The sequence below is a fragment of the Bombus impatiens genome, unplaced genomic scaffold, assembly GCF_000188095.3.
Source record: "Bombus impatiens unplaced genomic scaffold, BIMP_2.2 scf_1528, whole genome shotgun sequence".
Lineage (NCBI taxonomy): Eukaryota > Metazoa > Arthropoda > Insecta > Hymenoptera > Apidae > Bombus > Bombus impatiens.
The window spans coordinates 114,897-140,994 of record NT_177947.1 but is presented as its reverse complement, the minus strand read 5'-3'; the positions used below and the strand labels follow the sequence as shown (position 1 = coordinate 140,994).

Genomic DNA, 26,098 nt, shown 5'->3' with positions numbered 1-26,098 from the left:
TCGTATTATTTCTATATATCACTTCTATATATCTGTGTTACATTCTTCGTATGCCAACGAAGATATAATTCTTTTTATTTACATTATTTATTATCTTCGAAACAATTGCGTCAGACGACGATGCTTATATCTTAGGCCAAGAATAACTTTATTTTTATTCGATACATTCCTACACATCCTCTCTATATGTTCTACAAATTCTTTCCTCGCCACGCAACTGTTCACGGTAAATATGAAACGATTACTTTGATTTCACAAGTAGAAATTTTTGCGATTAAACGTGTTTCTATATTTTGCTTATCGCAACAGAAGATACAATTTCTCGCACTTTCTCGTCTTTCCACTGCCCGCGTCTTTCCTCGGTACACCAATCGCTCTCAAACAATTAAATGCGAGACAAGTACTTTCGTTCCCGAGGAATCACCCCCACTTCCTTCCCCACCTGTTCGCGGTTGGAAGATCGTCGGCAAGTCACAATCGTTGGTCAGTCAGTCAGTCAGTAAGTCAGTCAGTCAGACACATAATCGATCAGTCGACGAATCGATCGAAACGCGATCATCAAACGCTGGATTCTTTGAAACTCTCGGTTCATGAACTTTCTGACTGACAAGTGCGTTCACCTCGTTAAATGCATAGTGTAGTTCAAATGTCGAAGTAAATCGCAGCTGGAGTATCGAAACAACGAACAATCTGTTTCGCGATAAAGAATTTTGTGATTTCTCTGAATATTGTGGAAATTTACTTGAACAGGGTAGGATTTTGTAAACAATAGCAGAATGTAAAAAGTGGATCGTCACTGCTTAAAGGTGTTGAAGAAAAGAAAGGTGAGGTTCAATCGAGGAAGTCGTTTCATCTAATCGAGATTAAATTACGGGTAATTACGATAATGAATGTTTATTTATTGCGTTTTTCATTTAAAGATATACTACTCTGTTCGAGCTTTTGTAGGAGATATAAACGAGTATCTACGATATGTGAAATACTTTCCAAACGATTGGGTAGTAATCTGCGAATTAATAGAAGTTTTGGAAAAGTTATTTCTTTTCCTATTCTTCCCCTGCATAATTCAGAATTTCTTTTTAAATATTGCTTCTTCTTTTTTCCTTTCCTAATTCTATATTCAGGATTTAGATTTCGATTTCTATCGAATTTTCCATTTACAGAGAAATATTATTAGTGTAATGAATTTTTTGCAATATTATTTATACCATTCATAGAAAAAAGGATGGAAAAAGTAAAGCTATCTTATAATCAACTTTTTGGAAGGATTATAAAAGATATCTGAAAGAAACTGATTTTAATCTGAATTTCTTTTTAATTTGTAATAAATAACTTAATTATATTGCATAATTAAATATTCGTGAATGAATACGATATATGAATGAAATACGATATATTTCAATGAATATATCTTCAAAAATGTACAAATTAGGGCAAAATAACAATTAGTAAAAAAACCCTTATGCACATAAATTTAAAGTATTATAAACTATCAAAAATAATGTCTATGTATCGGTACCACTTTCATCTTCATTTTCGCGATTAGGCGATACGTTTGGCCGCCCTTTGGCATTTAATATTCTTAATAGAAAACGCGTTAAATGAGTCAGTGGTAAACAACGTCTTCGTCTGCATTGAAAATGTCGACTTGACAACCATCGAAGTATCTTTCATACGTATTTATAATTTATATGCAATATGCATGATTTCGATGACTCACACGAAATCGACAGCTAAAAAGAACTTCGTGCAGTTGGATCTTGCCTGCTAAATGTAACAAGTGCATTGCAATACCATTGAATATCATTGAAGTTTATTGTTAGAATTATCGTTAAATATTTCATTTCTGGAATCTTATTTTAAAACACTTTTTCCTCGAAGCACCGCTTAGAGATAGAAGATTGTTTATAGAGCTACAAAAGAGCTATTTTTTTTATTAAATCATAAAAGCTATTCGTAGGAAGTTTCGGTAACGAAGCGGAACTTTCTTCTGGTTGTTTGCCACTTTACTAACGGATGGAACGCGTCCATAATTGCTGTACAAGTTGTCATAACGAGAGTATACAACCGATCATTATTTCGTATTGAACTGGAGCTGTCGGTTGATGTACTTGTCAATTAAATCAAGAATTTCGCTTCTTGCTCCTTTCTCGTTCATTTCCGTTTGGATTTTCACGCATGCTAGTTTAACGAACGAGATGCGATATTACTAAAGAAATAATTATGCATTTGTCAAATTGTTAGGAAAAAAGAAAACAGTTTTAACTAAAAAAAAGTCGTTGGTAGGCTGTGCATGTTTATACGAATTTAAAGTTTTATGAAAACAATAGGAAAAATAGAACATTAGTTCAAACATTAATACGAACATTATTAAGCAAAGATATCTTTCACTCGTTAAATATTACGAGTAACGAGTACTACGAGTAAGTATAACGAGTGCTATACTTCGTGCCATATATTTTATGAATCGTCGTCGTCGAAAAGCACGCAGACAAAATATTTAGCGTCGGCAGTAAACGTCGACTTTCCAAACTTCCTGTGCGCTCGGTTTCCAGGGTACCTCTGTGAGATCGTTTTACCAAGAAATCCCTCTGGTGGAATGCAAATAACGCGCACGGACGAACAATCCGAATCTTCGGCTAGTACGTTCTTCTTTATCGCGAAATTAACGTCGGTCTCTTTGTGGAATCCATACGAATATGTCAGACGCGCTTTCCACGAACAGATAACAGTTTTTAAGTTAAGTTAAGTTAAGTTAAGTTAATGGTGTCGTGCAAACATGATCACTGCGTTTATCCAAAAATAAAAGCATACACGAAGATCATAGTAAAGAAAACACGATATAAATATATTTGTTTACTTTCTCGGTCTGTTTGATGTTTTTTATTTTTTGACCACAATTTGTTTTATTTTCGAGGCACTTCGCGTGTGTTTGAAAGGAAATATTTTAATATAGAGCAAAAAGAACTTTAGATGAAAGGATCAAAATTATTACAAGAACACGCGTCACATCGAAAGATTTTCTACGTTCTCACAAATTAATTCAAACGTGGAATTCATGCTTATGTCGCAATTTAAGCAAAGGCAATTTTCGCCTAAGGAAAACTTTAAGAAACGTGATAAACCAAGCACAGAGTAACTAGATAGAATATTCTTAGCTCTGTATATATGCCAATAGTACAAAGAGCAACCTTCTTAGGCGAATCGTTAATAAAACCAGCTACGAAAAGAGGATAATACTTAGTTCACGAATTTTCCTCTTCAATAGTCTTTCGTTCGCGAATGTAATATGATTTACTTGTTTTGAAAATTCTTGATAATACAACAGTAAAAATTCCGCGCGCCGTGCGTGATATAAAAATCGTTCTTTTTTGCTTGGAAACGATTATCTTCTTTATGTTTTATGGTTAAAGAAGCGTTTCAAACATCCTGGTCGCATTGATCGGTTCTTATATAACTGAGGAAAAACGTAATGAGAGAAACGATGGCCGTTTGATACATCATCACTTCTTGAGTAAAAGATTCGTTAGAAGTGTTTGAAAAGACAAGAGAAAATATAACTTTACGATGTGAATTTTTTCATAGAAACTATTTAAAAACTGTGCAGGATTTGTGTAAGGTATTTAGGAAATTTTGCATGAATATCTAAAATTCGTGAAGAACATTTAAAATGTTATTTTAATGTCTGAGTTTTAAGGAAATGGTGAGTTAATTAAACGATGAATGGAAAGGAGATAAAGGTATGATTTAAAAGGTATTAAAAAATGTTTCTTTTAATAGTATGTCTTAATATGAAGATTGCAGGGACAGAACATGACGCATGTATAAGTCACGTTCTTCATATTATATGAGATCAATTCTAAAATAATAAAGTAATTTTGTTCGTACATTTAAGATCAAATAATAAATTAAAAACATCGCAGTAAATGCAGCACGTTTGTGGTTGCACAATATAATTCCCGCTGTAATTCGATGTCTCTGTGACGATAATTCTGATCCAATTCCTCGAAACGTCAGATATATGTTTCTTAGAGATTCTAATAAAATGTTAAGTGCCAAATGTAACAAAATTGTGAACACATAAATTAAACAATTGCAACTTGGCTGTCAGCAAAGAGGAAAGGTAATTTATTCTTGCGTAAAGTTCAAAGACAAAAAGAAAGATATTTAGGTTTATTCCGATATCGCGTGGAAATCAGAAAATTTGTGAGCTTCTAAAGCAGTAATTATTAACCCTTTCCCGTACATACACTAATGGCAGTGAAAGTGCGACAAGCAGTGAATTTAGGTGGACAAAACGACAACGAGCACTGCCAAATGGTTAAAGCTCCAAAATGCAACAAATACCACCGATCAATATAACAAACAAAGGTGAAATATACTACATAAATAAAGCTGCAAATACGTTAAACAGGAAACAACCAATCAACCCCTTCCCGTACTTTATCGAGTCAGACTCGCGATGAAGATTTTGGTCCAAATATGAATATCGCGAGTCTGACTCGCGACCAGATACTTGGGCCAAACGTAAACATAACAAGCCGAACTCGCGGACTGTTTCTTCACCCGTTACGATTGTGACCGAATGTTAGTTTCTGTTTACGAGCATCAAGCTGGTCTGTTTTGTCGAACTAAACGGTACGAGAAGGGGTTAATGAAAAATTTCTCAAATTTGCAATAAAATTGCGTCATTTTCAATTTACTAAGTCGGTTTCTCACATATTACAGAATCAGTGGATGATTTTATTCAAAGTCAAGATAATCAATCAAGTAATTCCTCCACTTTGTGAACGACGCTAGAAGAATATTAACTACAAACGTTGATCAGATTTAATTATACGTTTGATCAAATCGTAAAGAACTCTTCAAGATCGGAACAAGGAAAGAAACGCTTTTGTGATTAAAGAAACGATTTCACAGGAGTGGAAATTATTGATGAAGAGGTGCACGTGAATAATCGACATGCAACATCCCGAAATGTGTTTTACATCGATGTTGGCAAACGCCGCGAAAAGGTGATTAACAGTCGTCCGTTGTCCCACAGAAAGAATTGTGGGAGAAAAATCGAGAATGGAACTGAACGCGTTTGTCATCTATGTTGCGGTGAGTGATCATTCTTCATTGTGATAACAGACGTCAACCTACCTAATTTCTATAGTGGCTACAAAAAATTTGGCACGTACCTTTATTTTCCAATGAACCGTTCCTCTTTTTATCAGGTGATATGCGTTTCATTTTCATAGTGTTAAATTTTGGGTCGGGGATAAAATCGGATAAACGTAAAGATAAGGTGATTGATTACATCCAAATTACATCCAGAAACTTCAAATAGCAAATTAATTTATGACACGTGTCGTTGTACAACATCAGTCATTTTATAACGTTTATACTCAGCATGTTTGCAACTACTCATCCTGAAAAATTGATCTATAGTTCCTCGTATGAGTTTTGTACCGAATAATTTGACTTTGTCACGTATAAATTATAGTTATTATATTGGAGCATAATATCACGTATAATGAAAGATTATATTTATTTTATATTGATTTCATTAAAAGAAAAATTATATTAATTATATTAAAATATAATTATAAAATATAAGGAAGGAAGGTAAGATACAAAAGATTAAAAGATAAATTAACAATAACAAGATTAGCACGCAATAGTAGGGTAATTACATTAATGGATTATTATAATATTGTAATATTAACAATTAAATATTTTGATATACAGGGCGAGTGGAAATTATTGATGAAGAGGTGCACGTGAATAATCGACATGCAACATCCCGAAATGTGTTTTACATCGATGTTGGCAAACGCCGCGAAAAGGTGATTAACAGTCGTCCGTTGTCCCACAGAAAGAATTGTGGGAGAAAAATCGAGAATGGAACTGAACGCGTTTGTCATCTATGTTGCGGTGAGTGATCATTCTTCATTGTGATAACAGACGTCAACCTACCTAATTTCTATAGTGGCTACAAAAAATTTGGCACGTACCTTTATTTTCCAATGAACCGTTCCTCTTTTTATCAGGTGATATGCGTTTCATTTTCATAGTGTTAAATTTTGGGTCGGGGATAAAATCGGATAAACGTAAAGATAAGGTGATTGATTACATCCAAATTACATCCAGAAACTTCAAATAGCAAATTAATTTATGACACGTGTCGTTGTACAACATCAGTCATTTTATAACGTTTATACTCAGCATGTTTGCAACTACTCATCCTGAAAAATTGATCTATAGTTCCTCGTATGAGTTTTGTACCGAATAATTTGACTTTGTCACGTATAAATTATAGTTATTATATTGGAGCATAATATCACGTATAATGAAAGATTATATTTATTTTATATTGATTTCATTAAAAGAAAAATTATATTAATTATATTAAAATATAATTATAAAATATAAGGAAGGAAGGTAAGATACAAAAGATTAAAAGATAAATTAACAATAACAAGATTAGCACGCAATAGTAGGGTAATTACATTAATGGATTATTATAATATTGTAATATTAACAATTAAATATTTTGATATACAGGGCGGTTGGTAACTGGTGATACAAGCGGAAAGGGAGTGATTCTACGCGAAAAAAGAAGTCGAAAATATAGAATAAAATTTTTTTTATTTTTTTAATTTTTTCATCGAGACAACGATCCACAGTGAGATCCGTTATAACGAGGCGTGATAAAGTGCACGCGTACCGAGCGAAAATTCAAAGTCGATTTTCTCGAAAACAAAGCCTCAAACGAAAAATTTTTATTCTATATTTTCGACTTTTTTTTTCGCGTAGGATCACCCCCTTTCCGCTTGTACCACCTATTACCAACCACCCTGTATATATATATATACATAGTTACTTATATCACTTTTAATTGTAAGTCATGGAATTATAAGAGCGTTACTAATTTTATATGTATGTATTTCTTATCGCTTCGTATCAAATACACGTAAGATTCCATTCTATCGTCACGTGTTACGTCATGTCTTTTCGATTCATACGTACACACACTTACATATGTGCTTGCTCATCGAACAAAATGCCGACGCGAGACGTCGTTTTGAATACTTATTGTTGCTTCTGGCGCGATGCAACGCGTTCGAATTGACTCGCGCGAAATCAAATGCCGAAAAACTCGATGTTCGTTTCATCGAACACAACACGCTCACTCGCAATTTCGACAAACTAGTTGCCATTGAACTTTCGTTTTATTAACTTATTTTACATTATTGCATCTTTGGAGATGATAACGTGATTTTTATTCTGCAAATAACTTTACGACAAAATAGTAAATTGCAAAGTAAACATCGATGAACGTATGATTCCTCCTTTTTCTAAACATAAGCACTTTTAAAACTCTAGTATAAATATATGAATATACGTACGATATAAAAATAATATTAAACTGTTAAATATTATATAGTATAGAAATATCCAGATATAATATAGGATGGTGTAAAAATAATACATTTAAAAACAATTAAATATCATCAGCTGTAAAAGAAATGGATGAGAAACGTGTAAAATGTAAATAACTTACTATACTTTTTATATCATGTATATTAAATTATACGTCTCTGAAAGTGTGCAATATCCATTTCTAATTTTATATCAGATGACATTTCGATATGGTGAAATCGAATTTTCCCTCCTTGGATCTGACATTGACGAGCTGTAGACTCCTTCGTGTGGCCGGAAGTAGCAGCCGGGACATCGACTTCCGGTCCCCATGTCTTACTAAGCAGACGTGTATTACCATCACGCGAGTCTGCATTCTTACTGTCTGATGGGATCGACCTTCGAACGGGATTACTCTTGCATAAATAAATCGTCTAATTAAAGAAAGTATCGATCGATTTGATTAATTCACCTTTCCTGCGATTCAGGCTTGGAGATCATAAGACAATCATCACATTTGTAAATGAATTTCTGAAAGCCCGCAAAGTCAAAGACGGCCACTTTAAATATTAATTGCTTCAGATTAAATTTTTTCGCGATAAATACCGGATCAAAAGAACTTCGGGCGAAGATCTCTGTAATAAAGATCAAGTTCCAATCGTTTTCTCCTTCCTGAAAGAGATATCGATATTTTGAAAAATCTAACTGCTAAATGTCTATCTCTGCTCATATTGGCGTTGCTAACAACCAGATGTGAAAAAAGAAAAAATGTATTTTCCATTTTTATTAATTACTATTAATTATCTTTAATCTTATGCGTTAATCGATAATTCTTAAATCATACCAAGGATTCTCTCTTCGTAAGAGCAAAACGGTTCTATTTTGTAAGTGGTTTAAGATTTTTGCACGTTACTTTAATTATACATAAAATTCATTTTTTGCTATAATCTTCTACATAGCGAAACAAACGAACTTCTAGTAAAAGTAATTTTACACATCTGTTAATTTCTTTCTGTAATTCTTTACATGGTATAGGAAAGAAACTTTCAGTGAAAATAATTTCCAACGTAGCAAAAAGAGAAAACCTTCGGTTCGTCGACTTTTTCTATTACACAGAAACTGCAGAAACTCGCATGTACCAACGGACGCTGGTACTACGTTTCATGTTTGCAACGAAATCCCCGCGTAAGATCGCAAATATTAAAGTCCGCGTAGCAGCGAGCCGCGTGTGGACAAATTTCGTCGTCGGCCGTAGTGGTAAAAATGCGAGAACACGAGTTTACAATAAGCTTCGTGTTTGCAAAGGGTATTGGCGTTTGTCATACAGATATTACATGGTCGACGAACCTTGAGAATTTCTTAGAAAGAATGTAACGCCGGACTGTACGAAGTACACGTCGCACCAAACGCGGTTCCAAACTCATTTCACGTACACATCGACCGATATCGCTGATATGAACGAAATTTTATTCGCAATCGATGTCACGAAATGATATCGATGTTTATCGATGTCCCTTTTACGCTGCTGGACCTTCTTAAACCTGTGACAAGTATAAAAATTGCTCGGTTTAGAGTTGTTCGTTCGATCAATAAAATATTGTAGTATTTCTTCTTATATTAGGTTGTGCCATAATAAATTTTTCTAAGAACATTTTTAAGGTAAAGGATATGAATGGATGTACATAATGTATTTTACAATTTTTTATCGAATATTCTCGCTGTTTCGGAGCGATACTAGGAATTCTTTCGTATACATCTCGGAACATTTTATATAATTATGTTAGAAATGGGCTAATTTTCAATAAACATACAGTTAAGGAATAACATTTAAAATTATCTTGTCTAAGTATTAAATAAAGATGAAAAAAAGCAGATTTGGAGCTTCGAATATTATAATTATCTGAACGCAATAAAATATGATAGCCGAGTGAATTTATGTTTTCCCATCGGAGAAATAAAATTCTGTCTGCGATAAAAATTGAGCATTCTTCCGCGATAGAATCGGAAAGAGGAGTGGCTTCGCTTCTATCGACTACCTAAGGTTATAACGAAAGTTTAGCTGTCGCTTCTTAGGTGGCCTTTACGAAAGTCCGTCACGTACAACACGTGTACGTGCCTTGCGGATTTATTGCAGTCATACTTTGTGGTTTCGACATAACTCTATAGTGTCGAGAATATGTCACTTTCGTTAAATTTGATAAGAACCCCTAACTTCGAGAACTTACAAGACGTTCGCAGAATTCGTACGATAATCGAAGGAAAATATTTTTATCCTTTTCAAACAGACTGAATCTTACTAAATAAGAAAAATAAGAAGCAACAACGATGTAAAAGGGAATATTATCATTGATAAAAATAAAAAAATACATACATCCTCGTTCATTTTGATGAACGATCACGTATGCGTTGAACTCACCTCAATAGTTACGCGAAAAGCTTAATTCAATGAATGATTCACATTACAGAGCCTGGCGATAGCATCGATAGCCTTCATCGATACGATAAACGCGAACCCACCGTACTACGTGAAACCCATCGAGGACGAGAACGATTACGCTCGTGTGCTGGAGCTTTCGCTTTTGTTTTACGAGGCACAACGATCGGGAAAGCTGCCGGAGAACAATCGAATCCCATGGAGAGAGGACTCGGCGCTCGACGATCGAGGACTGAACGGAGAAGATTTGACCGGAGGCTATTATGATGGTAGTTGAAAACAGTATATAGTATGGTATATAGACTACATAGTATATAGGAATGATTGCATCGCTCAGGCAACGATAAAATGATCAGTGGAAAATATACTTACTAGAAATGAAGTTCTGTAGATAGAATTTTCTACCTACGCGATATCGTGATTGTGTAAATTTGCTATCGTTATATTGATATATGAAAGTGCTTGCACATCTTTTTCCTTTTTTCTTTTTTGTTAGGATTATTTCTTCGAGTAATGCCACGAGTAATATTTATTAGTGTAGGAAGACTGTAGGTAAAAAGAAAGTCGCATTTTTCGTAATTTTTTCTAGAAGAGCAATTTCAAAATTCAACATCGTTAATTTGAGTTTGAGAGTAAATATGTTCTTATCATTTTCCAACAAAAATAGGGATTATAATTGACTGGAAGCTTTATTAGCCGCTTAACGGGCGCATACACGTGAGCATACTTGTAGATTTAATTCTTTAGTTTAGCAAATTATTTTTACCACTGATCTTTATACGTTTATCTCTATAAATAATTATACATATACTAAAATATCTATACATCTTATAAAAGATATATTATACATCCATTTGCAAGTTGCTTTTCAAGTTTTGCAAGTTAAATGTCACGATATTCTAGAGTACAATCATCTTGATTAATAAACTGAAGAAAAATATGTACGTTGAATCATTAAAAAGTTGTAACAAAAATACCTGATAAAGACGTAGTACATTAAAATGTAATAATTCGAAATATTTTTAGCTGGTGATTTCGTGAAGTTCGGTTTTACTATGGCTTCGACAACTACCCTTCTGGCTTGGGGCGCCGTCAGTTGGCCAGAAGCTTACAACGCGGCTGGCCAACTCGACGAACTTCGTAAAGCCATCAAATGGGCTACAGACTACTTCATCAAGTGCCATGTAAGCGAATATGTCTTTTACGGGCAAGTCGGGGATTTCTCATTAGATCACACGTTTTGGGGGAGACCAGAAGAACTGAATACCACCAGACCTGCCTATAAAATTGATCCGGAACATCCAGGTATATCATAACATCTAATATTAATAATAACAATATTAGATTGATCGTGAAAAATTCTGTCACCAGGTTTTTGAAATATTCACAAATTCATTTACAAACGTGCGTTAAGTAATATCTTTCATTTTTCTATTAACTACAATACCGTGCGAATATCATCTATATTATAACTATATTGTAGTACATGCTACTACAACTCTATATTGTAACCACATACAATTATATAAATTTAATTTTTACGCGGGGAAACGATAGTCTAGTTTTTGAAAACTGCAACTGATAATTCTAGTCAAAATTCGCTTTAGCAGAAAATCTGCCTACAATCCCATATATTGCAGATGTACCTACTACATGCTATCAACTTCGAACGAACAAGCAACATGATGAGTAAATTTCGCGGCAGTTCATACGTAGTTTCGAGCCAAAAGCCAACGTGAAATTCCCGAAAGCTCATAATTTCGCGTAAAACTTTCGTCAAACATACGTATATTGCGAGTTTTGCCTTTCTCCTATATATGTAACTTGTTTGGCGGCGAAACGTGGAGAAATATTTCTTAACTAGGCAGCGTTCATCTGCAAAGCAATGTATGATATCGAACGAAGTTTCATCAAATCAGAAGAGCCTTCATCAAAGAACTAGAAGATATTTTCATTTATTTTACGTAGGAATGCTTAGCCTAAATTTCTTTTGCGTTCATCGCGGATTTTGTGTAATTGCAATACTGTGGAAAATGTTTTGTTTTTATGAACAAGTGTAAGAACAATTTCTTAAATTAAATTAGTAATCAGCACGACAAATGTTATTTAACGTAAAATAATTATTACTTCTATTATGAATTCCTTTGATTTGAAACGTCAAGTAATCTCTTCGTACGTTCATTTCATACTTTCTGCTATTCTCTTTCCAGTGTATTTGAGAAAGCCGATTTCCGTTTCTTTTCTCTTACGACTCTCACCAGGTCCATATATGCTCTGTAACATTCATAGGTTTCTTTTTACTGTAGAATTTGAGAAAGTTCTCGACCTGCGAAAAAATATATTCGAACAACATTATAAAGAGAATGCCTAATGATTCACTTCTGTACTTCGTATTATTTAACAATTTCCTCCATGCGTAGTTCTATTTGTTTTCATTTATTATTATCATCAATTATAATTATACTGTTTATTATAATAATTACCATTATTATTCTTATTTTTACTATTATCTTATCTATATCTATTATTTTATTACTATAATCATTTTTGTAGGATCCGATCTAGCAGGTGAAACCGCTGCTGCCCTCGCAGCATCCAGTATGGTATTTCGTAATCACGATCCAGAATACAGTGCTAAATGTTTGAAACACGCCAAGGAATTGTACAAGTTTGCCAATGAATATCGAGGGCTTTATCACGAAGCGATCCGTGGAGCAGCTCAGTATTACGAGAGCACGGATTATGGTGACGAATTGGCTTGGGCGGCGGTGTGGCTGTTCAAGGCAACGAACGATACAATATATCTCGAGGATGCTGAACATCATTACCAGCATTTCCATCTCAAAGAGAGACCGAACGAATTCTTTTACAACAAGAAGGTCGCTGGCGTTCAGGTAAATTCATTCGCCTGATTAAGTACTGAAAAATGATAGAAAAGAAGAGATACATATTCATTGAATTCCTTTTTTTTTCATTTTTCTTATAACTATAACTTTCCGGCTGTAATTTCTGAGGACATTTGTCTGCCCCCGCATTACGATGCCGACCAGAAAGAGTTAATTTGCAATTTACAATATACCTAGCAGATGAATCAAATTTCTGTCTAGGTTCCGTTTCTCAAATTAGATTCCTAAAAAGACCAATAAATTCGTAGAAAATATTACAAACAATTAATTTCTTCTAAAATATCTTCAGTAAGATAATTTACTAAAAAATATCATGAAAATCAAAGCAAAATTAAAACGCGAAAAATTACTTGTATCGGGCTGATATGAATTAAAGTCAAAATTTTGGCAGGTCTTGTTAGCACAGATGACAGGGCAGCCGGAATATCAGAACGCGGCACGTGCTTTCTGCGATTTCTCGGTGCGCCAGCAAAAACGCACGCCGAAGGGATTGCTGTACATCGACAAGTTTGGCACCCTCTGCCACGCTGCAAATGTAGCGTTCGTTTGCCTGGAGGCGGCTGACTCACCCGGTATCGGCGATCCCCAGGAATATCGTGAATTTGCCGAGCAACAAATTTACTATATGCTGGGAGGAGGCGGTAAGCTTGCTATAATACGATATGACTCTATTGGAAATTGTATAGCCTGATTCAAAGGAGCAGGTCTCGAGTAAAATGTGATTTTACGAATTATCATGATAAGACTTTATTATCAAACGTTATTTGTTTTTTATATCGAACGCTAATAAATAATGAAAATTAATTTTACGTTGAAAGAATTGTTTTTAAGATCTATATATATACCGTAGACCGTGAGTATTAACCTTGCTCTCCTCCTCACCTCCTCTTCGCTTTTGTATCGCTTCAGATATCGTTTCTTTCTTAAATTGTTTTATTCATAAAAGGTGTGGAATACACAAAAAGAGCAAACATTAAATTGAATAATAAAATCAAACATTTGAGAATTATACGTATTTTAATAATACCTATTGAAATATAACATCCATTTCGGGTTGTATAAATTTGAGAAGGTCAGCCTGATTAAGACACCTATTCGTTACAATTAATGTAAAACTTTAACAAATTTTACTTTATTTAGTATTCTACATTGCAAGACACGATTACATTACATTACATTACACTACACGGATAAATTAATAGATTTGTAATAAAATGATTAAAGAGTAAAGACAGTGGGAAACGTTGAACTTAAATTAACATTACGAAGAATCCAAATACATGCTTATGGTCAGCAGTGTACATATACAATATATTTATCGATTACATACTTTTTACTTCTCTCTACGAGTACTATAATAAAACCTTCAAGTATCGCACTCACCTTTTTCAACATCCTGTATAGTTACCCTAATTTCTTCGTTTCTCGCATTGCAATTAAAGCAAAACTCTTTCCACCCCTATTAGGCAGGAGTTATGTGGTCGGTTGGGGTCGAAATCCACCGAAGCAGCCACATCATGCTGCGTCATCCTGCCCCGACAGACCAGCCGTTTGTGGATGGCCCGAATTCGACAAGGACGCACCAAACCCTCAAATCCTTTATGGTGCCCTGGTCTCCGGCCCCGACGAGGCGGACAAGTTTCACGATCATCGAGAGGATTACGTATACACGGAAGTCACATTGGATTACAATGCCGGATTCACGAGTGCACTGGCGGGATTGTTGCAACTACGAGTTAAAAGCACTACGTAACGTGCGATAACAGTTCGCTGCTTTTGGCCACGAACCAAGGAATTACTTTACTCTCCAAAACGAAATAGTTCGCGTTAAAATAACGAAAGAAGACTTTTTCGTAATTCATACATAATCTGTGAATACAAAATAAATTGGAAGATATTGTCAAATGATCTTTCGGAGAAGGATTATCTTTTGACTTTTATTTTTTGAAAGCTGAAAGTTGATAATTTTATGTGTATATCAGTTGAATGAAAGATATTCCGATTCTTGTTAATGGTGACTAATGTATCGAATGGAATTCCAAAATTTGCTATAGAGGATCCATGCATTGTTAGGTGATCGTTTTCGAAAAGTTCGATGCAGGATAGTAGTGTCTTTCAGTCGATTATCGAAACGTATCGTTAATATTATATTTCTATGTGAATATCAATCGGGTAAAGGATCTTTTGATCCTTATTGGTGGTGTAGTGTATCAAAAGCGAGATTTGTGATAGAAGAGCAATGATCGGTCATGGTGAAATAATCGTCCTGAAAAAATTAGGTGGATTGTATGTTTAGGTTGATAAATACCTATTGCTAGTAATTTCATCGAATTATTATTTTATGAATATTATATTGAAGTAAATATCAAGTGAACGATTTTAATTCTCGTCTGTAATATGGAGAAATCGAATTCGAACAAGTAATTAATTCTGATAATCAAAGGAAAGTGGCAAATGTATATTCATGACTATGAATTAATTAAACAAGAAAATGAATTAAGTAATTGCAGCCATGATTGAAGCGCCGTTATGTAAGATCGACTAGATGTTTTATGTATGATGAATAGAAATTTATATCGATTGAACGATTGGATGTAATTTATTGATGTAACGTTGATTGATGGGAAGGTGAAATTATTTTCGTTCTCAACGTACGATTTTATTGAAACAATATCTAGGCTGTGTAGCTTGACGCGCTTGAGTATGGCTTTAATAGATTCGATTGGAAAATGTACATATATAATGTAGCGGTGTAAGGTATGTATAAGGTTAATAGAAGAAAGGAGTTTATTTAGGTACGAAACATAAAACTTGTTCGGTAATTAATATAATTAAGAATATTATGTAGTTATATTTTGTAGAACTTTCTTCGAAAAACTTTTTTAAAATAAGGGATGCTATCGATTGATACGTCAATTTCTATGCCATTATTCGCGCTATTCTCGCTTCTGTTAAGGCTTTTCTTATTAAAAAATACTTTATAATGTACATAATAATCGCATAAAAAATATGAAAAATTAGCTTCCTCGTCTATTTAATAGTTCTATAAATATAGTGTATTATAAACTACATAAAAGCGTGCATATGAAAAAATTTCAATATCTTAGAGTTTTATATTCATCTTCGGTTATAATTTACTTCTGAATAAATATCTAATATTTCTTATTATTTTATGCTTCAATTAATATAAGACGAGCTTACTATGTACGATAGCTACGAACATACATGTGATTAGAAACTAACATAAACGAAGAACAAAGTAATTGTTCCTGTTATAGGCAAGATAATGTGTATTTATATTATCTTAATTATTTAACCTTGCATAATTTATATGCTTCCCAATATACTAGACTTATGTAATGTTATACCTACTGAAAACATCCTATATTGTTATAAATAAATAGTCGAATATTTTCCATAACTCTACGGTGGTCATGAAAATTTATACGTGAAAATTCGAGAAAGCAATTCGAAATTCTGAACGATATTGTTTGAGTATTTCTCGATATCGTAATTATAGTGGAACAAATGCATAACTGTAACATTTAGAAATTTATATACAGCTTTTCAGTTCAATTCGAAACCTAGTAATTTATAATCGTTCTAAATAAATTATTTCATACTAGTATAATAACATATTATTAAATACGGTAGTAATATCTACTGGTAATTTAGTATTAAATACAATATTTATTTACAATCAAATACAGTAATAATAAGCAAATAAAGTAAAGCGATTCGAAAGATGTCGCGACTTTAACTCTAGAGTAGTAGATCTTAGAGCTGAGGAGGTTGAGATCTCACAATCTTCGAGTGCCTGGAGCGAAATTTCACGACCAATAGAAGTTCTGCTCCTTAGCTCTTTTCGGTGGTTCGACAGATTATAACTTAGAATGTCCTGAAGGTAGAGAGCTTCCTTGCTCGTTCTGTTACCCTAAGAATTTTCCCACGTCCTTGAGATCTAGAGATTCGCGTTCTCAACATCTTCAGGAAAAATTGATATTGCTTCTTTTGAAATCCACTTGCCATATTGATATTTTAAGATTTTAGAAAATTCTAGTATCGCAGATTAACAGAATTAGACCTGAAGGATTATACCCTGATAAAATTGCCATAAAAATGACATATATATATTTTTTTTTTAAAGCACCTAAATATTTTATGAAACTTTTTTAAATCTTTACTTAAACAATTGTAAAACGCCCGAGTATTTTGTGGATAGATAATGGTTTGCTATTATGCCGACGTATATCGAATGAGTACATTCCTGACCGATTGTTCCGTACGGTCTCCAGTTACCCAGCTTATATCGAAACACGATTTTTCCATATCAATTGCGTCAGCTGCTTTACTTTACTTCAGGTGCAGTCACCATCGAACAACGTTCGCTATCATGTTCCTATCACTATGGAAATGAAATGTGTCGTGTTTATGTACTTTACATTACTTCCTCTGTTGCTATTGACCACAGAGGTTTATCTTCATGGTTTTAAAGGCGAAGGTAGGTCCATTTTGAATCAAAATAATTCATTAAATCTCATATATTAATAATAGCAATAAAAACAAACAAGTTTAGAACGTCCTTCATCGCAGAAATATGATGATGTGATTTTATTAAACTTCTATATTATTAACATTCATCCCCTGGCTAACCGCGTCTGTCAATTTTATCATTTTTATAAGCATCTACTTGCTCAAAATCTCTTATTCACCAAATTATGCAATATCATATTTATAATCTAACACTGTTCTATTTAATCCTCCAACCGGGGGCGATTTTCATACTTTTCTATACAAAATCGCGGACGAAATTTATATTTTTGCAGATTCGTTATAAGAAGACTTCTAATATGCAACACAAAAAACACGATACGATAATAGGTCCGCCGAAATTAATACAATAAGTAAAATGCGATTTCGACATTGCACATGGCTGGAAAGCTAAATTAAATAATACAACAAGTATTATGAATTCTATAAAGAATACTGTTTTTGTTAAACAGGTATCACATAGTAGCGTAAAATGAAATTGCTAGTGCATAGAATGTTAAAAAAGATATTAAAGTTACAGAATTCTCGCGTACGTTATTTCTGGAAACGTGTATATTCTTCGGAAAGTAATCTATTCTGTGCCTGATTACAGTAACTACAGATGACACCAGTCTCAGAGGATGCACGTATTTACATTGCGGCGGGGATGATGTTTGCGTACATCGAAAATTTCGATGTAAATACCCTCCGTGTCCCAGTATGCTATACTGCGCGAGATCTCGAACAGGTAAGTGCCTGGATGGTACTTGTCGAAATTGAATTACATGGTGAGATAAACCGTACGAAGAACATAATTAATCGCATCGATGCAATTTTCTATTCTATCGAACAGTTGTTTAAGTCGAAAATTCAATATCTTGCGTTAAACTATTGCTTTGAGCTGGGATACAGTAAATTTTGAATTGCTCGGCACAAAGGAGAAATGAAATTCCTGTCTGGTGCACATCTTTTTTGGTCGAACGTATGAACATGTATATTGCGGACCGTTCTGAAAAGCGAACTATTTCGTGGAATTTTTATTCTCAGTGAGACGATTCACGTTTCAAAAACGAAAGATTTTCTCTGCGAGTTATCTTCGTCTCGATCTCTTCTAGCTGAAACTACCTGCGCAATATCTAGTAGTAGATTTTATTTAAAACGTTATTTGCTTTGGACTAGTGGTGGATTTGTTTTAAAATATAATTTGTTTGAGAATATCCTATTTCAAAATTTATTTAGAAATATTCTCATTCCACAATTTTAAGCATTTTCTACTCCTTCTTTTTTTTATTAAAAATATGCTATATTCCTCCTTATATAATTATCGATATTACACGTGTGTCTTTTAAGAATCTTTAAGAGGACCCTCCACCTGCGATACTGTGCACTGCACTAATGGTTACGTGTGCATGTTGAAAGTTCGTCGTTGTCACTGGGACGAAAGTGAGCATTACGATAATTTATTTTTTTTTTAATTTAAAAAACAAAAGAAAGACTATCGATATCTTCGTTGTTTCGTTAAAAGTTCTTTACTGTGGATTAGTAGATAATGAATTGCATTTTATTCAGAGTGCGAGCAACAGATAGCAAGATGCGTAACTCAAAAAGAATACTACGAAGGCCCCGCTTCCTGCGCCGGGTTCAAATGTCCTCAAGGAAACCACTGCATTCTCCGGGAATCATTCTGTGCAAATCCTCCTTGTAAATTGATAAAAAGCTGTATGAAGAACAAAGGTTCTTGTCTTCAAGTCACTCTGATGATGACAAGTCATACAGACTTCAAAATTTTTATATATTTAGTACATTTTAGTTTTTTTGTTATAAATAGTCGTAATATATTATATATATACTTTCAATAATAGTGATAAATTTAATAATAGTAATAAAATAAGTAATAGTAATAAATTTTCATTCGTAGTGAAAATTTTGCCAAATGTAAATGATTATTTTATTATAATTTATTAAATAAAATTTAATGCAAATAATTGTTTTCGTAGAAGTGCAGCATTTATTCGTAAAGTGTCGAAATCTCGGTTGTTCATCAGAATACGAATGTTTCTTACGAAGACCAGAGGGTAACTGCTCGATTCCACTTTGTAAACACACACCGGATTGCATAATGCCAAGAGGTAGAGTTCACAGAATTTTGTATATCATGTGAAGGAAATTTGTAAAGATCTTTTGTTTTCCTTCGTAATTTTCCAGAGAACGAAATGGCAAATGAACGTTGTCGTGGATGGATATGCCCACAAAGGCAAACCTGTTCCGCAGAAATTGTAGGATCTTGCGAGACAGACGACTGTAATATTAAAAGAACTTGCCATGAGGTACATGTGGCAGCAGCGAATGATTCTGCTTCATCTTTCTCAAGAAGATCTCTGAAGAACGAGGACGAAGTCCCTCGAAATGATAGCGAGGTACATTTCTTCCTAAATAGAATCGAATTATTTTTATGTATTGGCAAATGGAATCGCGTTTCTACATTTTATGGAAATATTAACTTAGGCTTAACTAAATTATTAAGTATTAATTGAATTGCGTTTTAACCAGGTTCTTCTGTAATGACCGAATTCACAATTAATATAGTCAAACTGAATTTACTTAATTTCGTTCCATGAAAATGTGAAAATTTACTTTTGTCATTTATTTTTAATAGGAACGAAACGATAAATAAATTGTTACATACAAGATAGGAGCAATCTAAATGACGAGGTGACTCGTTTTTCCACTCAACAAATAATTATCAATTAGGAATTAGAAATCTTGTTTCTAATATTATGAATGTGATCTATATAATTATCTTTTCTCTCGTAATCACATAATTTTCATTGACATTCTTCAATTGTACGAGTGAAATGTACAAATTTCGATTTCGCGTAAACTTTAAATAAAACTCAAAACTGCTCTAGTAATTTATTAATTTTTGTTGTGATCTTTATCGTTCGATAACAGAAATGACTAATATTTCTTCAGATACTAACAAACTCGGATCAAGAAAATGGAGTTGAAAGAAGAGGGTGAATATCATATCTTAAATAATTATTAGATTATACAAATAATATTTAAACCTTTTTATAAACAAACTAAAATCAATTATTTGAATACGAAATTCGAGGTATAGAATCCCTGTCTCATGGTTAAATCATCTAAAATCGAAAACTGAATTGGACGGGATAGAACTATGGAGAAAAAATGTCGAAGAACAAGAAGATTTCAAGGTAACGTTCAAAATCAAATTAAGTAGACAATTAAAACTTGTTTAAATAATATATTAGTCCCATTATAAATTTGATTTTCACTCGCGATATTTACAGCAAAAATGAACGCTTGTAAAAGCTAAACATTTTTTACTTTGAGTAATAATAATAATAATAAAAGATCAGTAGAATATAAAAAGTTAAATATCTTTATTTATTTGGACGTAAGCATCGAAGCTACTAAGATCTTTCCACGGAATTCAACCAAACTTGTTTCTCAAGCCTTTCACGGTTCCCGATAAAAGCACTCCAGCATCCGCTATTTCCAGCAATTTCAAGATTGGCTTCAATCTATCAAGGAAATACTCGGTTCTGGTGCGTACGGTGACTGGCTAGAGGAAATTCTGTCGTCGCGTGGCAAAGAGTTGCGAAAATGGCTCCAAGCATCACACGGCAATCTGGATGCCATGGGACCGATACTTCCGGGACAAGAACGACCTACTACATTGACAGAAAATCTATACTCGGTTCGCGGTACGATGGTAAGCACACGATGGAATTTTGATCGGAAATGTGACAAAATGGGCAAATCTTTTACCGTTATTCATGCTTTGCAAGGCCGCAAGTATGCAATTTGCGTTTATTGCGCAGATGGATTATTTAAATTGTGTTACGTAAGTTCATTTGGGGTAAATGTGATTTGTGCGATGCAATATGTATGCACATTGAAGGTGAGATAAATGTTCGTAATAATAGTGAGAGGGAATTATCGAGTAAAATGGAGGGTGAAAAAGAGTCGAATAGCAAAATTAAGCTTTAAGTGGAGATTTATTATGTCGTAGCTAGTTAAACGAAGAAAAAGATAGCAATGAGAATCTTCTCTTCTGTCTCGTCGATTCCGTAATATGAATTCCAGTTAATAGTCAGATTTATCGTAACTGGACTGTGAATATTTATGCAAATTCATAGGAATATAACTTTTTAGGGATATAATTAAAAAACTGCAATTTGGATAGAAAATTGTTTTATTAAATATAAACACTGACATACAATTTTCTATGCGGAATGGTACATAAATAAAAAATAAAAAAACGGTATACTCGCTGTAAAGAAAGAAATCGTCAGACACAATAGGTTATATCAACAACAACCGAAGAATTACCAACAACCTGGACACAAAATTATTGGACACCATAGAAGAACGCGAAAGATTAAAGAGACATCACTTTGTACATCTACGATGGAGATTTAGCAATATAAGCTAAATAATATCATAGTGATACGCCACTGGGTGTACTCAAATTCGGGTCAATTTATGTCATTACGATCTGTGCTGATTATATCATTGCATGGTAGATTACACACACGCAGATTACAATGAAAAAGAAATCTATTTTAAATATTATAAAGGATACTATGTTTTGCATATCTGATATATTTTATGTCATTTTGTGCATCTAGAAATTTTTCATAAATGCATAAAAATCCACAGTGATATCATGAATAACGGAAAGCTAATTATGATTTATGAAATTAATGATTTCAGAACATGTCGCCATCTGATGATACAAAAGGGATAGAAGAAATTGAGTCTTTTCTGAGAGAAAGAAATTTGACGCATATTTTAGAGAAGATTCTTGTACCAAGCAGAATCCTGTTACCGCCGTACGCAGCTTTAGAAGCTGCTCTGCTGAATAATGTAAGGGAATCTAGCCCTTCGCCATTTTTCAATTATCTTCTGAAATATCCCTCTTACGTGGAAAATCAATTTTTATCGTCGCAGCCACAGAAAATCGAAAATGCTTACAATCAACAGTATCTTGTGGTTCCTGTGAAAAATATGAAGGAATTAACCAATTCTCCGATTATCGATTATAATCCCAGTATACGACATTATCACGGAACGATTTCAGAAAATGGAAAAGTATCTGATGTACGGGACAATTTTTCCTCTTTCGTGAGTTCTATTTTTATCAAATTATTCGTATGAACTTTTGCTTTATCTTTATCTTATTCTTATACATACAATATGCTAACATGAATTCTTTTGAATATATAAACCGATACTGGAAAAATATTAATTTTCGTTTAATTAACCCCTTAGCCTACGATTTACGTTCGAGAATTTTGGTCCGAAAATGTAAACAAGCTATTATATGTTATATTATACAGTGTGGTTGGTAACTGGTGGTACAAGCAGAAAGGGAGCGATCCTACGCGAAAAAAGAAGTCGAAAATATAGAATAAAAATTTTTTTTTATTTTTTTAATTTTTCCATCGAGACAACGATCCATAGTGAGATCCGTTATAACGAGACGTGGTAAAGTGCACGCGTACCGAGCGAAAATTCAAAGTCGATTTTCTCGAAAACAAAGCCTCAAACGAAAAATTTTTATTCTATATTTTCTACTTCTTTTTCCGCGTAGAATCACCCTCTTTTCGCTTGTATCACCAGTTACTAACCACCCTGTATTATTATATTTGGCCTGATCATCGTACTACGGGCTATGCCCATAGTTGTAGGTTAAGGGATTAATTGGATATTCTGTATGCATATTTATATTTATGTATATTTTTTATATTATATTATAGATATAACTTTAATTTCACGAATAAAACAATTACATTTAAATGAAAAATTGATTAAAATCAATTGAATTTATTTAATAAAAAAAGAAAAAGCAATAAGTATTTTAATTATAAATTAATTTTAAAATATTTCTACATAATTGTTTTTTATTAATATCAGAGCTGCTTTTGAAGAATGTTCCAGAGAAACAGATGAATTTATCGTCAACCAGAGACGAGCTATCGTCTTTGTGGACTGGACTGCACAAAAATCTTGAAAAGACTTCACCTAAAGTAGAAACTCACTCTGTTGAAGATTCTATTGGTCTTTCGGAAGACAAAAGGTTGATGGCCAAGGCGCAACACTTTGATGACATCCCTGTTGATTTGTTGGAGAAGTTTCTTAAGTTTCTTAACTCTATGCAGTTCTCCCCGACTGAAAATGTGTCACAGACTTTTGATGAAAAACCTATCGAAGAATATCGCAAAGAAGTAAGTTTTCTAAAGCTTTGGTAGAACTGAGAGAAAGTTTTTCTCGAGAGAAAATTGTTTTATACTCGTGATACCTACGAGTAGACAATTAAAAAAGATACAAATGATTAAATAGTTTCTTCCGCTTAATTTTTTCCGTTTCAAAATATTTGCTGTAAATTGGAAATTTAGTCATTTCTACAATTTCAACGCTATATTATTTCCCATTCTTTTTTTGTTCAAATAAATTTCACTAACAAGCTTCATCTTTTCAGAATTTACCTAAAGTCCCACGAAATGAGAAACACGATGGAGACTTTGAGTGGAGTTCGATAATTCATAGTCAAAATAATGAGGATACATTTAGGAATAAAAATGCTGAAGAGAATGCAAATCAATTTTCTTTCCCTAATGATGACTATGGAAATTTCACAGACATGATCGAACCAGGTGTTAAGACGTTCCTTAATAAATTAGGTATATTCCCTTCGTCCCTTGCCATATATTCCTCGTTACAATAAATTCGTTCGCTGAAATTTATTTTACCGTCAACAGCAAATCGTAAAGTTTTTTCACAATATTGCACAAATTATTATAATATCTTTACGCTAGAATGAATACATAGTAGGTGGCCTTGCTTGTAGCAGAGATGGAACTTTATAGATTCGTTACGGGTATAATGTCCATTATTTTCCTACTTCTATTGCGAACTGGAAGTTAAACTGCCATATTATCCAATATCTACAAAAACAACTACGAGTTTTTATTTCAATTCGCAAATCGAATTTTTAAAAGTGAGATAAACTTGAATTCTCACAATCGAGTTTGTTAAAAATTGTAAATTAAATTTATGTTTATTTAATAATATATTTTGACATTTTGTTATATTATCAATTGCCGTATTAAGTCCATTGATAATTAATTACAAAGTTAATTATAGAATTAAGAAATTAACAGTAAGAAGTTAATTAACATTCGATTAAAAGATTTGTCAGATTCAATAAAATAACATTTATTTCAGATAACATTCAACCTTTCAGTTATTCGGATCAGTCGAACGATGTCCAATCACAGTTATCATTCCCACAAATCGACGATATAAACAACGAAGAAATGAATTTAAATATTTTCCTTGAACTGAACAGAGAAAGCCTCTTACCTTACGTACAAACCCTGATGGAAATGATGAATGAGGAGAATGATACTTTCGATAGAGAAACAGAATTGAATTTCGATGAAAGTTCATTAAACACGTCTTTTTTAAATAGTGAACAAGTTATTGTTGATGAAACTAACAAATACTATAACGAATCAAAATCTTCGGGGATTGAATCAAGTAACATTTTTCTGAAAAATATTCTAAATAATATGAATGATGTGCATAATTCGCATATCTTAGAAGAAGAAACATATGACCAGATTTTGCCTACGAATCAAACAGAAACAGCTTCATCAAATTTAAAACCATAACAGGTTTGTATCTTTTAAAAACAATTTTAATAAATCTCTAACATTTAGAATCCTAAAAATTGTATAATACTTAGAATACCAATACTTAAAATCTAAACAAATAGATAAACGTATCACTAAAGAATAAGTAATTTCTTTATTTTCTTAATTATTTATATTTTAATAATTTAACACAAAACTATTTTTGATACTATTTTCGAGTAGTATACAGACTTGAACTGAAAATATTCTGTCCTCTTTCCGTGAAAAACGTCGATGAAACTGGTAGGTAATTTCAAAGAGACAAATGTACTCTACTATATAACGATTTAACGTAGTCCAATTGTCCAACGCAAGATAAACCGGTTTTTTAATTTCACTACCAGGAAAGAGAATCGAGGACACCTGAGCTAATTTATGCCAACGAGGAACCTACTATTCGGTCCTTTTATAATCTGCCTAGTTACGGTGCTGGCAACGGTGATATTGGTTTTCAAGATTACACGTACGTCGAATATGTTCGTACGAAACTCGTAAAAAGTAATGGGAAATCCACTAAGTAAAGTCACAGTCAATATGACGGTATTATATGTATAACGTATTTTCCAACATTTGTTTTTAAGAAATTAAACTGTAAAGTTCAACAGTGATTTTTTAATTTCCTATTTATAGAATATTACGAACAGAAAATCCCTGAAAGAACGAAACGATCTATCCAAGGTAATAATTTTGTATAAATTGTGCAACACACAGATACACTTTTATATAAACATTTTATATAAACATTTTATATAAACATTATTATCAGATTGTGGATTTTGGAGGAATTTAGGGATATTAAAACTACTTTGTAATATTTAGTGGATAAAACAAATATTTTCTGAGATTCTGTCTTTTTTTTTTTTTAGTATTTTTTTTTTTTTTAGTATTATTCGTGAAAACATAAATTTCTATAAACATACGCATTTAATAATACTTAATAGTTACTATAATGATACAACATGATATACACTGTAATATAATTATGACAGTAGTACATCTATTAAATGATATATTATTATAATAAATATCATCGAATGCCTAATCTCCTTGAAAGTGCGAGCTGAAATAAAGCACGAAAGAACGGCAAGAAACGT

General features: G+C 33.0%; 2 protein-coding genes across 4 annotated transcripts; both read left to right on the top strand.

Moving 5' to 3' along the window:
• The first annotated feature begins 471 nt into the window (after positions 1 to 471).
• LOC100744912 (endoglucanase E-4-like) lies at positions 472 to 16,168 on the top strand. 3 transcript variants are annotated; one of them, XM_012392732.3, is made up of 8 exons: positions 473 to 824; positions 4,729 to 4,943; positions 5,760 to 5,919; positions 9,873 to 10,110; positions 10,868 to 11,146; positions 12,395 to 12,735; positions 13,139 to 13,388; positions 14,214 to 16,168. In XM_012392732.3, exons 3-8 carry the CDS (start codon positions 5,887 to 5,889, stop codon positions 14,498 to 14,500), a joined length of 1,428 nt encoding a protein of 475 aa, XP_012248155.1. In that variant the 5' UTR covers positions 473 to 824; positions 4,729 to 4,943; positions 5,760 to 5,886; the 3' UTR covers positions 14,501 to 16,168. The 3 variants fall into 3 exon arrangements, with proteins under 3 accessions (XP_024227474.1, XP_012248155.1, XP_033180056.1); XM_033324165.1 differs by lacking the exon at positions 473 to 824 and adding an exon at positions 3,792 to 4,123; XM_024371706.2 differs by lacking the exon at positions 5,760 to 5,919 and having other exon boundaries at positions 472 to 824; positions 4,729 to 5,103.
• Positions 16,169 to 17,124: 956 nt separating this feature from the next.
• Positions 17,125 to 25,605, top strand: LOC100746357. The gene is made up of 14 exons (XM_033324177.1): positions 17,125 to 17,248; positions 17,891 to 18,025; positions 18,628 to 18,720; positions 18,847 to 19,011; positions 19,275 to 19,406; positions 19,483 to 19,694; positions 20,251 to 20,294; positions 20,399 to 20,495; positions 20,804 to 21,016; positions 22,021 to 22,431; positions 23,238 to 23,534; positions 23,789 to 23,990; positions 24,535 to 24,986; positions 25,349 to 25,605. Exons 1-13 carry the CDS (start codon positions 17,155 to 17,157, stop codon positions 24,981 to 24,983), a joined length of 2,544 nt encoding a protein of 847 aa, XP_033180068.1. The 5' UTR covers positions 17,125 to 17,154; the 3' UTR covers positions 24,984 to 24,986; positions 25,349 to 25,605.
• The last annotated feature ends 493 nt before the right edge of the window (positions 25,606 to 26,098 follow it).